Source organism: Nyctereutes procyonoides, unplaced genomic scaffold (assembly GCF_905146905.1).
Source record: "Nyctereutes procyonoides isolate TBG_1078 unplaced genomic scaffold, NYPRO_anot_genome, whole genome shotgun sequence".
NCBI classification, from domain to species: Eukaryota; Metazoa; Chordata; class Mammalia; order Carnivora; family Canidae; genus Nyctereutes; species Nyctereutes procyonoides.
In genome coordinates, this window is record NW_026575031.1 from 6,720,009 (window position 1) to 6,736,461 (window position 16,453).

Consider the following 16,453-nt stretch of genomic DNA (forward strand, 5'->3'; position numbering starts at 1 on the left):
CTCTCTCTCATGAATAAATAAATAAAAAATTTTTTTTAAAAAAAGGAACACTTGTTCCCATTATATTGTCTATTTTCTACCTCCCCACGCCCCTGTAATCACTGTTGCCAACATGGGGCTTGAATGCACAACCCTGAGGTCAAGAGTAGCCTAGCCTGCTCCACCAATTGAGCCAGCCAGGCGCCCCATGTATTGTCTGTTTTCTTATTCATTTGTCAATTGTTTTTTGTTAAAAAAAAAAAATAGCAGTATGGATCATATGTTGCAAATGTTTTCCTCTATTTACCCATGTGCAATTTGATACTTATGTAATTTATGCAATTAAAAAAACTTTTTAAGATAGTTAAATGACTGGGTTTTTTTGTTTTATAGTCCCCCCCCCTTATTTTTTCTAGAAAAGATTTCCCTACTCCAGTGTACTAAAAAATTAAGTCTTCGAAGTTTTCTTTTAATTCTTCATGACTTTGTTTTCAAGTGTTCATCAAATAAATACAGAAATAGCAGCTTTTTAAATTTTTAAAAATATTTTATTTATTTATTCATGAGTGACAGAGACAGAGACAAAGGCAGAGGGAGAAGCAGGCTAGGGAGCCTGATGTGGGACTCGATCCCAGCACCCTGGGATCACCCCCTGAGCTGAAGACAGATGCTCAACTGCAGAGCCAGCCAGGCGTCCCCAGAAATAGCATTTTAGTGAAAGTTCCATCTAAGTATACATCTAGGCTGCCTTCCACCCTCAGCGTGTCAGTTAGACTAACACAAATTAGTTTTTTCAGTTTTCCCCCCTACTAATTTGAAACACACCTTTACATTATATGACACTGTGCTAGCTTCATAAGGACAAGGTCCGTGTATTTGTTCATACCTACCTGTCCCGTGCCTGGCGAAAAGCGCTCAAGATTTTTCTTTGCATGAAATAATCCCCAGGTGTATTTGGATCTGTTGTTGACTTTTTTTTTTTTTTGACTCTTTATTCTATTGCATTAATCTATTTAAACACTACCACCACATTGCTTTAGTAACGGTAGATTTATAACAAGCATTATTTGATACTCATTGTGGTCACCATTTACTGACAGCATTTTCCTGACTGATTTTACTCTAGTTTTTCCATATGAACTTTATTTTTTTTTAATTATTTTTTTGAACTTTTTTTTAAAATTTTTATTTATTTATGATAATCACACAGAGAGAGAGAGAGAGAGGCAGAGACACAGGCAGAGGGAGAAGCAGGCTCCATGCACCGGGAGCCCGACGTGGGATTCGATTCCGGGTCTCCAGGATCGCGCCCTGGGCCACAGGCAGGCGCTAAACCGCTGCGCCACCCAGGGATCCCCCATATGAACTTTAGAATCAACTTGCCTGGTTCAAAATATAGTGGCATTCTTAGTTGAATAATGTTACATATATTTAATTTGGAGAGAATTCAGATTCAGTTTATTTTCATGTGTGTTCACTTATTTTTTTTATTGAAGTATAATTGACACAGTTACATTAGTTTCAAGTGTACAACCTGATTCTCTACTTCTGTGCATTATGCCATGCTCACCACAAGTGTAGCTACCATCTGTTACCATATAACTATTATAATACCATTGACTATATTTCCTAAGCTGTCTTTTTTTTTTTTTTTTTTTTTTTAAGTAGGCTCCATGCCCAGCATGGAGCTTGACCTGGGGCTTGAACCCACAACCCTGAGATCAAGACCTGAGCTGAGGTCAAGAGTCAGGAAGCTTAACCGACTGAGCCACTCAGGCACCCCCTATGCTGTACTTTTGATCCTCTTTTATTCCTGTATTTCTTCCATAGCTGGAAGCCTGTATCTCCTACTTCCTTTCACTCAGTCTGTCAATCCCCCCTTCCCTCCACTCTGCCAACCATCAGTTTATTCTCTGTATTTATTAGTCTCTTACTGCTTTTTGTTTATTGTGTTCTTTGTTTTTTAGATTTCACATATAAGTCAAATCATATGGTTTTTGTCTTTGTACACTTATTTCACTTAGCATAATACCCTCTAGGTCATCCATGTTGTCACAAATGTCAAGATCTCTTTCTTTTTTTGTGTCTGAGTAATATTCCATTGTACATATATATTACTTTTTTATCCATTCATCTATGGATGGACACTTGGGCTGCTTTCATATTTTGGCTACTGTAAATAATGCTGCAATAAACATAGGGGTGCATATATCTTTTCAAATTAGTGTTTTCATTTTCCTTGGGCAAATACCCTGTAGTGAAATTACTGGATCATATGGCATTTCTATTTTTTGTTTTTTGAGGAACTTCAAACAATCCTGTTTTCTGTAGTGGCTGCACCAGTTTGCATTCCCACCAGCAGTGCACAAGAGTTTCCTTTTGGGGGCACGTGGGTGACTCAGTTGGTTGAGCATCTGCCTTTGGCAGGGGTCATGGTCCCAGGGTCTTGGGATTGAGTCCTGCAGCAGGTGCCCGGCTCAGCAAGGAGCCTGCCCTCTCTCCTTGCTGATCCCCCCTCATATTCTTTCTTTTTCTCTCTGTGTTAAATAAGTAAGTAAATAAATAAATAAATAAAATCTTTAAAAAAGAAAGCGGTTCCTTTTTGCCACATTCTTGCCAACAGTTGTTATCGCTCACCATTTTTATTTTAGACATTCTTACAGGTATGGGGTGATAACTTGTGTTTTTGATTTGCATTTCCCCAATGATTAGTGATGTTGAGCACCTTTTCATGTGTCTGTTGGCCATTTTTCTTTTTCTTTTTAAGTGGGCTTGGGCTAAGTGTGGGGCTTGGACTCACAACCCTGAGACCAAGACCTGAGCTGAGATCAAGAGTTGGATGCTTAACCAACTGATCCACTCAGGCACCCTATCCTTTTATATGTCTTTGGGAAAATGTCTACAGGTTCTCTGCCCATTTTTAATTGGATTATTTGTAGGTTTTTTGGTGTTGAGTTGTAGAAGTTCTTTATATATTTCAGATATTATTCCTGTTGGATATGTCACTAGTAAATATCTTCTCCCAGTCAGTAGATTATCTTTTTGTTTTGTTTCATTTTTCACTGTGTAAAAGCTTTTTTTTTTTTTTTTTTTTTTGGTAAAAGCTTTTTTTAAAGATTTTATTTTGTTAAGTGATCTCTACCCAGCGTGGGGCTCGAACTCAAAACCCCCAAAATCAAGAGTTGCATGCTCCAGCTCCACCGACTGAGCCAAGCAGGTGTCCCTGTGCAAAAGCTTTGTATTTTGATATAATCCCAATAGTTTATTTTTGCCTTTTTTTTTTTTTTTTTAAAGATTTCATTTTGAGATGCCTGGGTGGCTCAGCAGTTGAGCGTCTGCCTTTGGCTCAGGGTGTGATCCTGGGATCTGGGATTGAGTCCTGCATTGGGCTCCTTGCATGGATCCTGCTTCTCACTTTGCCGTGTGTATGTCTCTCTGTGTGTGTGTGTGTGTATCATGAATAAATAAATAAAATCTTTTTAAAAGATTTTATTTATTTGACAGAGAGAGCATGTACAAGCAGGGAGAGCAGCAGGCAGAGGGGCAGGGAGGAGACTCCCTGCCGAGCAGGGATCCTGATGCAGGGCTTAATCCCAGGACCCCAAGATCATGACCCAGGCTGAAGGCAGACACTTAATCGATTGAGCCACCCAGGCACTCCTTGTTTTTGTTTCCCTTGACTGAGGAGACATACCTAGAAAAATGTTGCTAAGGCTGATGTCAAAGCAATTACTGTCTGTTTTTCTTCCAAGAGTTTTATGGTTTCACGTGTTACATTTAGGCCTTTAATCTGTTTTCATGTATGAAAACAGAGCTTTAGGTTATTAAATTCTAACATTGCTTAAAAATTCTCTCCAACCTGACAGGCAAATACTTAAGATGAATGAACTTGGTGATTTTTTACAAAGTCAGTACAGAAAATACTCATTTTTAGAAAAGGAAATATGGGGGAAATCAGTGACTAAAGCTTTTTTTTTTTTAAGATTTTTTTTAAGGAGTTTATTTATTTATTCATGAGAGACACAGAGAGAGAGAGAGAGAGAGAGAGAGAGAGAGAGGCAGAGACAGGCAGAGGGAGAAGCAGGCTCCATGCAGGGAGCCCGACGTGGGACTGGATCCTGGGTGTTCAGGATCATGCCCTGGGCCGAAGGCAGGCGCCAAACTGCTGAGCCACCCAGGTATCCCCTTTTTTTAAGATTTTATTTATTTGATAGCACAAGGCAGGGGCAGGGGCAGAGGGAGAGGGAGAAGCAGACTTACTACTGAGTGGGGAGCCCGATGTGGAGCTTTATCCCAGGACCCTGGAATCATGCCTGAGCTGAGGGCAGACACTCAACTGATTGAGCCACTTAGGCTTCCTCAGTGATTAAGGCATTTAACATAAAATCAGAAAAGACAAATAATGTATAATTTCTCTTACATGGAGAATTTAAAAATATTTAAAAATTTAAAAATAAGCCAAGCTCACAGATACAGAGAACAGATTGGTGTTTGCTTAGAGGAAGGAGGGAAGGATGGGTGGACAGTTTTTTGTTGTTGTTGTTGTTTTTAGGTTTAAATAAATCAAATTTTAAAAACACATAAAATATAGAAGAACATTACCTAATTTCCTTTTTCTGAGCTTTTACTATCATCTTTTTTACTTTTGACATCTTTACAGACTTAAAACCAGAAACTTACCCTGATTATCTTGCTTGACATGTTATTTTATTTCTAGATTTGTTCTGTTTTCCCACAGACTAATTTCTTTTCACTTTACAGAATATGAGATCTAAAGCCTGTGAGAAAGAGGCTGCATTGAGTCAAGTCTGGCCATCACAATTTAAGGAGGAAAATATTAACAGAATTCTAGGTAACAGTTCTAGGCCAAACACCTGAAAGTGGTTTGAATCATATTAACTTTTCATATATATAATTGTAATAAAAACATAGCACTAAATTTATCATCTTAACCATTCCTCAGTATACAGTTTATAGTGTTAAGCACTTTTATGTTGTTGTGCAACAGAAAACTGTTAATAGTTTTAATTAATTTTCCAAACCTTGTTCTCATCTGCTGCTTATTTTGTAATCCAGTGAAATTTAATCATGGACTGCCATTAACCCTCATGCTTCAGCTTTGAAACCAAACGGTTTGCTACTTTATGGCATCACTAACGAAATTTTCCATTTTTTTAAAAAGATTTTATTTATTCATGAAAGACAGAAAAAGTGGCAGAGACATAGGCAGAGGGAGAAGCAGGCTCCCCTCGGAGAGCCTGATACAGGACTTGATCCCAGGACCCTGGGACCATGACCTGAGCTGAAGGCAGACTGCTCAACCACTGAGCCACCCAAGCCCCCCCAAAATTCTCAATTTTTAAGAGTCTTTATTTTTTACTCTAGTACTTTTAACAGTGAGACACATTCTTAAACCAGTTTATTTCATTGGGCCTGAGTATTATGAAGTGTCCAGAGAAAAGCAGCTTCAGACTGACCAGTAGGGATATCTGACAGCTGCTGGGGTCTTCCCTGGGAGGTGTGCATTGTGCTGGGAAGAGGTCCTCAAGGTCAGCCTTCCAATCCTTTGGGGTATTTTAAGATTCTTGGGTTTTGTTTCTTGAAGATTCAGCGAATGTTTGTGTTGTTTCAATGAGTCCAAATGAGCATTACCTCTCTTACTTTTTAAAATTGAGTTTACATCACCTTTTCTCTTTTGTGTTATGTTTGAGGAGGAGTTTGGCTATTTTATAACAGTCCAAGAGAGTATCCAGCTTCATGATCCCAAGAAGAAGTACATATAGTTCATATCTTATTGTAGTAATCTATGACCCTCTCATCATTCTTTTTTTTTTTTTAATATTTTATTTATTCATGAGAGACACAGAGAGGGAGTCAGAGACACAGGCAGAAGGAGAAGCAGACTCCCTGTGGGGAGCCTGATGTGGGATTTGATCCTAGGACCCCAGGATCACAACCTGAGCCAAAGGCAGACACTCAACCACTGAGCCACCAAGCGTCCCTCCTCGCCATTCTTTTTATGCTGCTTTCATATCACTTGCATTTCAGACTTCAAAAAAAATTTTTTTAATGTATATTTTGTAGTTTGTGTATTTTGTATCTGATACATTCTGCATTGTGTTTTCGTCTCCTTTAGTGATCTCAAAATGTCTTGGTTATGCTCTACTTTGTATGTACTTGCCTGTAGATAGATATTCTAGGAACTCATTATTTCCTTTTACAGATTAATTCAGAGAATTTTATCAATCCTGTTCTAATGACCATTTATCTTCTGAACACATGAAGGAGGCCCTACCCACTCCATTCCCCAGCACATCCTACCTGTTGACATCATTTTGAGTCAGGTCCTGTTCAACGTCAGGGTTCCTTGAGTGCCCTAACGTGAACTAATGCATGATATCCTACACATGGCTTCCATAAAAGCCTCTTGTTGAGAAGCTCCTCAGTTTGCTCAAGGAAAGCCTGGCAAATATTCTACTCTTATCCCTAAAGTCACTATTTCTTGAGTGTTCTTTTTTTCCCCAGTGTGCCTATATTAAGTTAGTATTAAGTTTGGCTACATATTATAGGAGACTTAACAACAGGAGAGCCTGGGGTGGCTCAGTGGTTGAGCATCTGCCTTCGGTTCAGGGTGTGATCCCAGGAATTGGGATCGAGTCCCACATCAGGCTCTGTGCATGGAGCCTGCTTCTCCTTCTGCCTGTGTCTCTGCCTCTCTTTCTGCGGAATTCATGCCTCTTTCTCTCATGAATAAATAAATAAAATCTTTAAATAAATAAATTAAGAAAATAAAAGAAACCCATAGAACAATTGAAAAAAAAAAAGACAACAGAGTTCATTTTATCTGCATGCAAAAGTCTGGGGTCTAGGGCTTTTGCTATATTGCTCTTCCACCATCCTCAGTGTGCCCTTTATGGTACCTGAACTCCAACTTTATATCTGCATTCCAGGCAACAGGAAGGAGAAAGGGATGAAGAAGTTGTGTTAGTTCTTTCATCTTTTTTATTCATTTATGAGAGAGAGAGTGTGTGTGCTTGCAAGAGTAAGCAGGGAGTAGGGAGAGGGACAATCAGACTCCATCCATGCTGGGCATGTAGCCTGACGCAGGGCTCCATCCTATGACCCCGAGATCATGATCTGAGCTGAAATCAAGAGTCAGATGCTCAATCGACTGTGTCACCCAGGTGCCCCTAGTACTTTAATCTTATTAGCCAGGAATTAACCCACTGGCCACAGTCACCTGCAAAGGAATTATATCCAGCTAAAAAATCGGGTTCTGTTGCCAAGAAGTAAGGGGAGAATGGATATTGGGGGAATAATTAATAGTCTGCTGAGAAATATCCTGAAGTTTATACACTATGGAGAAGAATATCATTCTGGTCCAGTTAAATTGTCAGCCAAAAATAAAGGCCTTGAAAGTAGCAGACACCTAGTTCTTCAGAGTGCTGTTCTTTGAGTTACTTTCCCTTCATACTCAGATCCAGACAAGTTGTTAGGTTCTTTTTTTTTTTTTAATTTTATTTATTTATTCATGAGCAACACAGAGAGAGAGAGGCAGAGACACAAGCAGGCTCCATGCAGGGAGCCCGATGTGGGACTCGATCCCCGGTCTCCAGGATCACGCCCCGGGCTGCGGGCGGCGCCAAACCGCTGCGCCACCGGGGCTGCTCAGTTGTTAGGTTCTTGTCATTCCTCAGCGGCCTTGGCTTTGTTCCTTCATCCAAGTTACCATCACTGGCTTATGCATCTCTTAAAGCTGAAACCTTTATGCATCCAGGAATCTCTTCACTTTGCTTCAAAACTCCTTTCCTCGAAGGTTCTTTTGGCATGACCTGGGCTTGTTACTATTGTCACTTCTGCCCTGCTAGTGTTGATATGTTGTGGAAATAACTGGAACGCTAGACCTGTACCGTGTTACATGGCTGGTCCAGCCCAGGAGTGGTTGCAGGCTGCTTACTACTTCTTTAGACTCCAGTGGTCTGCATACTGACGTTCCCCCTCATGGTCTCCAGACTGGCCTAGAGGCCTCCTTCCCTGAGGCTTGTCAGCAATCCTTAACTGGATTCATTGTGTTTTATTAAGCATTCTCTTTAGTAAAGAATATATTCAAAATGTGTAATCCTCCAATAGGCCTCTTTTTTCTGAAGCTTGCTTCCTGTTCCCATGACTCTGGACATAGAGTGAAGGGCTTTCTGTACCATTTCCCGTGAGAGCTGCTTTCGTTCAGATGCGCTTTGCACTTCCCACATAAGGACAAAAGGGAATGTTAAACCAGATTTGCTGTCTTGCCACTGCAGGGATAACTCATTTCGTGTGGTGTAGGTTATCTGTTACAAGTTCATTTCCATCCTGGGCCCAGGAAAGACCTATGCTTTGGTTTATATTCATGGTTTCTACTTACATGGCTTGCTGATAATTTTAGGTCTACTTACATTTACATAATTCTTGCTCCTTGCAGCTATAGAGGATTGCTTTAACTTTGTTGCTTCAAAAACAAAAGATCTGCTATTAATTCCTGGGTGGTGTGCTTGCATGGTAACATTTTGACTTAATCTTTTTCACATTGGGCTTATCTGGTCTTTAGGATTTTACTTGAAGAAAACCATCCGTATGGTGTTTCTCCTTATTTTCTTACCTTCTTCCTTTTGCCTCTTTTAAACTCTCAGTCATTGTGGATTTTTTTTTTAAGTTTTATTTATTCATGAGAGACAGAGACACAGGCAGAGGGAGAGGTAGGCTCCTGGATGGGAGCCCAATGTGGGACTTGATCTTGGGACCCTGGGATCACTCCCTGGGCCGAAGGCAGACACTCAGTCACTGAGCCACCCAGGCGCCCCTCATTGTGGATTTAGAACAGTATTCTCATTGTGTTTTTTTTTTCTTTTAAGATTTATTTATTAGAGAGAGAGAGAAAGAGCATGAATGCCTGTGTACATGGGGAGGGGCAGAAAGAGGCAGAGAAATTTCTCAAGTATATTCTCTGCAGGGCTGTATCCCAGGACCCTGAGATCATGACCTGAGCTGAAATCAAGAATTGGTCACTCAATCCACTGAGCCACCCAGGTGCCCAATCATTGGTTGTTGTGAAAAAAAGTTTTCACTGGTGGGCAATCAAGTGAGAAAATGAAAGGCAGAATAATTTATAAGTGAAGGTGTATTAGTATAAGATAATTTTTTTTTAAGATTTTATTTACTTATGAGAGACACACACACAGAGAGGCAGAGACATAAGCAGAGGGAGAAGCAGGATCCCTGCAGGGAGCCTGATGTGGGACTTGATCCCAGGACCCTGGGATCAGGACCTGAGCCAAAGGCAGATGCTCAACCACTGAGCCACCCCGGTGCCCCACTTTGAACCTCTTTACATGCTCTTCCCTCCTCTGGAATGCTCTGTCTCTCTGGCTTGTCTCAGCTTAAGCACAGTGTATGCAGATAGGTCTTCCTGATGACCAAGTCCAAGTATGTTCCCTCACCCCCACTGCCACTCATTCTCTAATGAGGGAGATAGGACTTGATTTTTGTCCTCTTAGAGTCTCTGGCCAGATCTGAGAATTAAAATGACACAAGGAGAATAGCATACAGATTTTTACCTGCACATTGGAAACCCCATAGGGAAATGAAGACCCAAATAAATGGCCAGGTCTAACTGTTTACATGGTGGGTTGAACAAAGAGAGGCAATTGTGGAAAAGTAGCTAACATATGGGGAGGCTGAGGGAAAGGTAAGGGTTATTATACCAAGTTCTGTTTGTACAGAATTGTCTTGGCCTCAATGTTCTGTCTTTGATAAAAAGATTCTTTTGTTTGGTCCAGTGTAGGAGTGCATCTTTCACATGGGTGTTTTATGTCCTGTTTTCAAGAAGGAAAAGGAGGTCAGAAGGCCCTTTTTGCACCTTGTATTTTCAAGTACTCTTAACTCAAAATAATCCTTATAACAAAGTGGCATATTTTGCGGCGGCCAGTTCCATTACCCTTTGAGGCCGTCATGTCTTCTCTTTAGTAGCACTCTCTCCTTCTTTTTCTTTCTTTCTTTCTTTCTTTCTTTCTTTCTTTCTTTCTTTCTTTCTTTCTTTCTTTCTTTCTTTCTTTCTTTTTGATTCTATTTATTTATTTGACAGAGAGAGACAGAGGACACACAAGCAGGGGGAGTGGCAGGCAGAGTGAGAGGGAAAAGCAGGCTCCCTGCCCAGCAGGAAGACTGATGCGGGGCTCCATCCCAGGACCAACCCGGGACCCTGGGATCATGACATGAGCCACTCCACTGATCAAGCCACTCAGGCGCACTCAGTAGCACTTTTTGAACTCAAACTTATGTGTTTATTGTTTAGACTGGAAGTTCCATGGCAGCTGGAACCACGTCTATTTTCTCACTTCACTGTGCTCACAGTTCCTGACAGCCCTGGGCCGTCACTGTGGGTATGAGGCATAAGCGTGAATGAGTGTGTGGAAGGCCTCTTGCTCATGGGACATTTAACCATGTGCACAGAATTGTGCTTTCCTCGGGCCTTACCACACTGCTTTGAGCAAGCATTAGGGTAAAGCCACTTGAAGACTGAGCTGATGTATTTTATATACATTGTTGATGAGAATTTTGTTTTTTGTATAATTCAGGGTACTGTGTGTTGTAAATACCTGTTAGAATTTAGTATTGCTCAGTATTTTTTTTTCCACTAAAAAGTTTTATTTTTTAAAGATTTATTTACTTATTCATGAGAGACACAGAGAGAACGGCAGGCACAGGCAGAGGGAGAAGCAGGCTTCCTGTGGGGAGCCTGATGTGGGACTCAATCCCAGGACCCCAGGATCACAACCTGAAAATTTTTGTCTTTTCCTTTTATGTGAAATGTAAAATAGTGTCACATTTCCCTTTTGGCTACCTGGATGTTCTAAGACAAAGTCAAGGCTCAGTCACAGCAGCTCAGGATGGGCACTAACAATGGAGTGGCTGATGAGGAAAACACAGGTTTGGGAGTCAAAGTTGGATCTGTGGGCAAGAAACTGAAACTTTTTTTTTTTAAGATTATATTTATCTATTTGAGAGAGAGAGAGCGCGCGCGTGAGAGAGCGCACAAGCAGGGGGAGGGGCAGAGGCAGAGGGAGAGGGAGAGGGAGAAGCAGGCTCCACGCTAAGCAGGGAGCCCTAAGCAGGGAGCCCGATGCTCCCAGGACTCTGGGATCATGACCAGAACCGAAGGCAGACACTTAACTGACTGAGCCACCCAGATGCCCAGAAACTGAAACTTTCTGAGCTTGAGCTACTTTATCTGTAAAATAGCCACAGTACCCACCCTTGCAGAGCTGGTAAAATGCCTGGACCATGAGAGTAAATACCTCTTCTCTCAGCCTCTCTTCTCTCATGATGTATAATATAGATTGTAATATAAACTGCCTCAAGCCCCTTTTGGAAAAAGCATATTTGATAAATTGAAGAACAATAAATGGGGTATTTAGATGTTTGGTGAAAAGCAGTTGAGTGAGAGCATATTCATATTTAGAAGAGGCATTAGATTTCCATGTTAAGCCTTTCACTTGTCATTGTCTCAGCATTCAAATTTCAACTGAAGTTTCCCTTGCTTAAAAGGCCCCTGACCTACCTGTCTGAAAATCTCCCTCAATGCTCTATCCCATTACTCTGCCTGATTTTTTTTTTTTTTACAGCACTCATTATGGAGAATATTCACTTTTCTTCTCATGCGTATTGGCTCGTTGGGCCCATGTCTGTCCAAATTGACCCCTGTACTCCTAGCCTCTAGAAGGGTACCCATGCATAATCATGTGATTTGTACTCTGTAATGTGTGAATGAATAGAAGCCCATGGAAGGCGTTGCTTTACTCCTTAGATAACTTTGAAAAAGAAAATGCAGTCTCTGTGGTGCAGGTTTTGTTTTTAAACTGTGCTTTAGGAGAAGACCAAATACCTGTATAAAAATGAAATTACACATAATATTTAAAAAGTAGAACATTCAAGTTAAGGTGCTGTTTATTTTATTTATTTATTTATTTATTTATTTATTCATTCATTCATTCATTCATTCATGAGAGACACAGAGAGAAAGAGAGAGGCAGAGACACAGGCAGAGGGAGAAGCAGGCTCCCTGCAGGAAGCCCAATGCGGGACTTGATCCTGGGACTCCAGGATCCCGCCTTGAGCCAAAGGCAGATGGACGCTCAACTGCTGAGCCACCCAGGAGTCCCTGCTCTTTATACTAATTACTAATAATTGGCTCTTCAGCCAAGAAAAGGAAAAAGATTTTCTTCTATTCTTTTAGGTCAACGAGCCCCCTGAAATCAACTTAGTTCTGTACCCCCAGGGCCTAACTGGTGAAGAAGTATACGTGCAAGTGGATTTGAGGGTTAAATGCCCACCAACCTACCCAGATGTGTGAGTACATTTATAAATACCTCCCATGTGATAGCACTTCTCTGTTTTGACAATATAGAAACAGATTGACATTAATGATATTTTCTCTTTCCTGCCTCCATTCCACTTAAAATTTCATTTCCTATAACCTGTATTTCATTGAAACTACATCAGAGTAGGCATTTTCATGAATCTGTCTCATGTTAAGTCTGCTTATAGTTATAAAATAGTCACTTCAGATACTGATATTTACTCCATGACTAATTGTTTGCGTTCTCTACTGTGCTAATTTATGTTTAATTCCTCCTAAATTGGGAAGAGGAACAGTCTTAGAAGAAAAGGATAAAGGCATGAGGACTAGTAGAGTCTTTGTATTCTTAGTTGTGTCTTACTATTTTTTCTAGGGGGTGGGAGGGGCAGAAGGAGAGAATCCTTAAGGAGACTTCCCACCCAGTATAGAGCCTGACTTGGGGCTCAATCTCACAACGCTGAGATCAAGACTTGAACTGAGATCAAGACTTAATCAACTGAGCCACCCAGGTCCCCTTGTATACTTAGTTTTAAGCTACGGTTGGCATTAAGACTCAAAGTAGCTTTTTGGTGCTAATGGGAGTTTTATTTCCTAGAGGAAAAAGGAGATTTGAGTTACACTATTACCAGGGGCACTGCTGATGGGTCTCCATGTGCAGGACTGGCCCATGATGCATGGTGTGTGGCATCCCTAGCCCTAGCCAGTGATGTTAGGAGTGCTCTCCAATCTGAAACAACCATAAAACCCCACATATTTTCACATTCCCCCTTAAAGTGTACTGCCTCTGGATAAGAACCACTGGGAGAACAAAAGCATTGGCATTCAGTAGTCAAGTATTGTCTTTTTTTTTTTAATTTTTAAGATTTTATTTATTCATGAGAGACACACACACAAAGAGATAGAGGCAGAGAACACAGGCAGAGGGAGAAGCAGGCTCCATGCAAAGAGCCTGATGTGGGACTCGATCCCAGGTCTCCAGGATCACACCCCGGGCTGATGGTGGCGCTAAACCTCTAAGCCACCGGGACTGCTCAAGTATTGTATCTTTTTTCTTTTTTCAAGTATTGTCTTTTTGAAGTATATGTATATCCCATGTAATCTTTCCTCAGACATTCCACGTGGAAAGGCAGATGGGCTTGAATGATACTTTGTCATTTGAGCTAATTGTGCAGGGAACCAGCAAAGAAAAGTGGCAAATAAAAGGAAGCTGTGCCTTATAGAGTGGGTGGGAAATCTATGGAATTTGTTATCCTTTTTTTTTAAAAATATTATTTATTTATTTATTTATTCATGAGACACAGAGAGAGAGAGAGAGAGAAAGAGGCAGAGACACAAGCAGAGGGAGAAGCAGGCTCCATGCAGGGAGCCTGACATGGGACTGGATCCCAGGTCTCCAGGATCACACCCTGGGCTGAAGGCGGCGCTAAACCACTGAGCCACCTGGGCTGTCCTGGAATTTGTTATCCTAACAGCTGATAAAGAAGATGAAAATACAGATTGGCAAGATGAGTTTCTTTTTTTTTTTTAATTAAAAAAAATTATATATATTTATTTGAGAGAGAGCACAAGTTGGGTGAAGGGCAGAGTGAGAATCAGACTCTCCGCTGGACAAGGAGCCCAGTGAGATGTGGGGGCTCGATCCCAGGACTCTGGGATCATGACCTGAGCCAAAGGCAGATGCTTAACTGACTAACCCATCTCCAGGTGCCCCTTAAGATGAGTTTCTTGAATTTAGTGACCCTCCTTTGCCTCTAACACTGTGTTTAGAATAGATGTAGTAGGTATTGAGTATTTAATTAATGAATTGGTTAAAGGGTAATTAAATTTATGGAAGAAAAATAAGGCAGCACCTCTTTAGGTTTTATTTTTCCCCCGACACCAAATAGATGGTATCTATCCTGACAGCTGGAGGTCTAGCAATTCAGTCAAGTTTTGACACAAACTAGCCATAGTTACTGCAGATCTCCTGGGTTAAGGGCTCATTTCCACAAAATTTCAAATGCCAGTTGCACATACCACTATTTTTGATCACCTATTTTTGGCCAAGAATATGTGGGCTCCTGCAACCCCCTCCTCAGGTTTGATCGTGTGTTAAAATAGCTTCTAGAACTCAGGAAGGCACTTTACTTAAAATTACCAGCTTACTATAAAGGTAAATAAAGGACCAGCCAAATAAAGAGCTGTGAAGGGAAAGAATGTGGTAAGAGGGGTGGAGTTTCTCTGCCCTCCACGTTGACAGGTAACCCCTGGGGGCACAGTCATCCCTGGTTGGAAACCACTTTGCTGGAGGACCATTCTGATAAACCCTGATGTGTCCAACTGATAAAAATATTATAGGATGATTAAAAAAAAAAACATGGAAATTGTTGTAAAAAGCTACAAAGTAGACATTATAATATCAGCATATAAAATTATAAATTTTGTGACAATGGCATATAGAGAAAGCTGAACAGTTTTTAGTTTAATTAGTATTTGTTATAGGTGGATTTTTCATCATTCTGTTAATCTTGCTATATAATGACTACTAAATTAAAGATAAATTACGTAAGCTTGACTTGGGGGAGCATTCTTATTCTTTGAGATGACATGGTACAGGAAAACTTTCTTTTTCTGCAAAATAGTCCTTAATGCCTCTGAGAGTCCTGGGTTAGATGGACCATACACAGACTCAGGCCTGTATGGCATTTCTGTTATTTTTCTCATATATATAAATTTCTTTCTGTCAGATTTCCATCTATCCAAGTAGATATGATAGCAGCAATCTACCACACCAAAGCATTGAAAGAATGTAGAGATGAGAATCATGAAGCCTTTTTGAAGTTAAAAATACCATCAGTTACTCAGAAATGCTTGGTAGGAAGTAGAGTCCTCATCTCTTCGGTAAAATTAAATGAAGCCTATTTGATGAATTGTTACTGGATATCTGTTGATTGGGAATCAAGGGGAACCTGAGGAGTGGCTGTGTACCTTGAATAGAGTGTTGAGTATCTGTCATGCTGGGCAGGGAGAAGAGGAGCGTGCTCCGCATCTTTGTAATAGCAAAGAGTGTGCAGAGCACACCCAGGTAGATTCAGATATGAGTAAATGAGCAAGCATTTCCACCTCATTGACATCAGAAGGAGTGATGTGACACGGCACATGGTAGGAATGCTTGATGGATCACCGAGACTTCATTGTTTTTCTTTTCTTTAATATTTTATTTTATTTTTTAAGATTTTATTTATTTATTCATGAGAGACCCAAAGGCAGAGACACAGGCAGAGGGAGAAGCAGGCTCCATGCAGGGAGCCCGATGTAGGACTCCATCCCAGGACCTTGGGATCACAACCTGAGCCGAAGGCAGACACTCAACCAATGAGCCACGCAGGTGCCCTAAGGTTTTATTTTTTAAGTAATCTCTACACCCGGAATGGGGTTGGAACCCACAACCCTGAGAAGAAGAGTCACATGCTCTACTGACTGAGCTACCCTGGTGCCCCATCTGAGGCTTCACCAGGCCTGGTTGTACTTGTCTTGCTTTATGCTGGAGCACACAAGTAAGCCCTGGGTACTTGGACTGTAAGAGCTGGGTTAATTGATGTTGTGGGGCAAGCTGGGATCAGCCCAGTAAGTCTGGTAATTCTCCCCTATGGGCCACAGGTGACTCCCACATCTAGCACTGTGTCCACAGAGTTGCTGGCATACAGTTGCAGTCCTTTGAGATGAAGGAAGATTTTGTTGGGGGCATAGTGGCCTATATGAAACCCCTGTGCTCATTGCTTGGATCTAGCAAATATTAATGCAAAGAGGTCATACTTTTTGGAGTAACTCTTTTTTTCTCTTTCTTTTCCAGAGTCCCTGAAATAGAGTTAAAGAATGCCAAAGGTCTATCAAATGAAAGTGTTCATTTATTAAAATCCCACCTAGAGAAAGTGGCCAAAAAACATTGTGGAGAGGTAAGATACATTCAACTGGAGTTGTAAGAGGATGGTAGAAATCTCATCCCAGTCACCAGTGTTTGCCTTTCTGCTTTTTTTAGGCGTGGAGGCTTTTCTGTGGCAGCTCAAACCCAATTTTGACTAGAATGGTTTGTTTCCTATTGAT

General features: G+C 41.0%; 1 protein-coding gene across 7 annotated transcripts in view; it reads left to right on the forward strand.

Moving 5' to 3' along the window:
- Positions 1 to 16,453, forward strand: part of EIF2AK4 (eukaryotic translation initiation factor 2 alpha kinase 4) — a 107,757-nt gene that overhangs the window by 2,733 nt on the left and 88,571 nt on the right. For 5 of the 7 annotated variants that reach the window (XM_055316584.1, XM_055316586.1, XM_055316587.1 and 2 more), the window contains exons 2-3: positions 12,248 to 12,360; positions 16,203 to 16,305. In XM_055316584.1, coding sequence (XP_055172559.1) covers positions 12,248 to 12,360; positions 16,203 to 16,305 — 216 coding nt within the window. The remainder of the gene's footprint in view (positions 1 to 12,247; positions 12,361 to 16,202; positions 16,306 to 16,453) is intronic. The other 2 variants (XM_055316585.1, XM_055316591.1) reach the window with 2 other exon arrangements.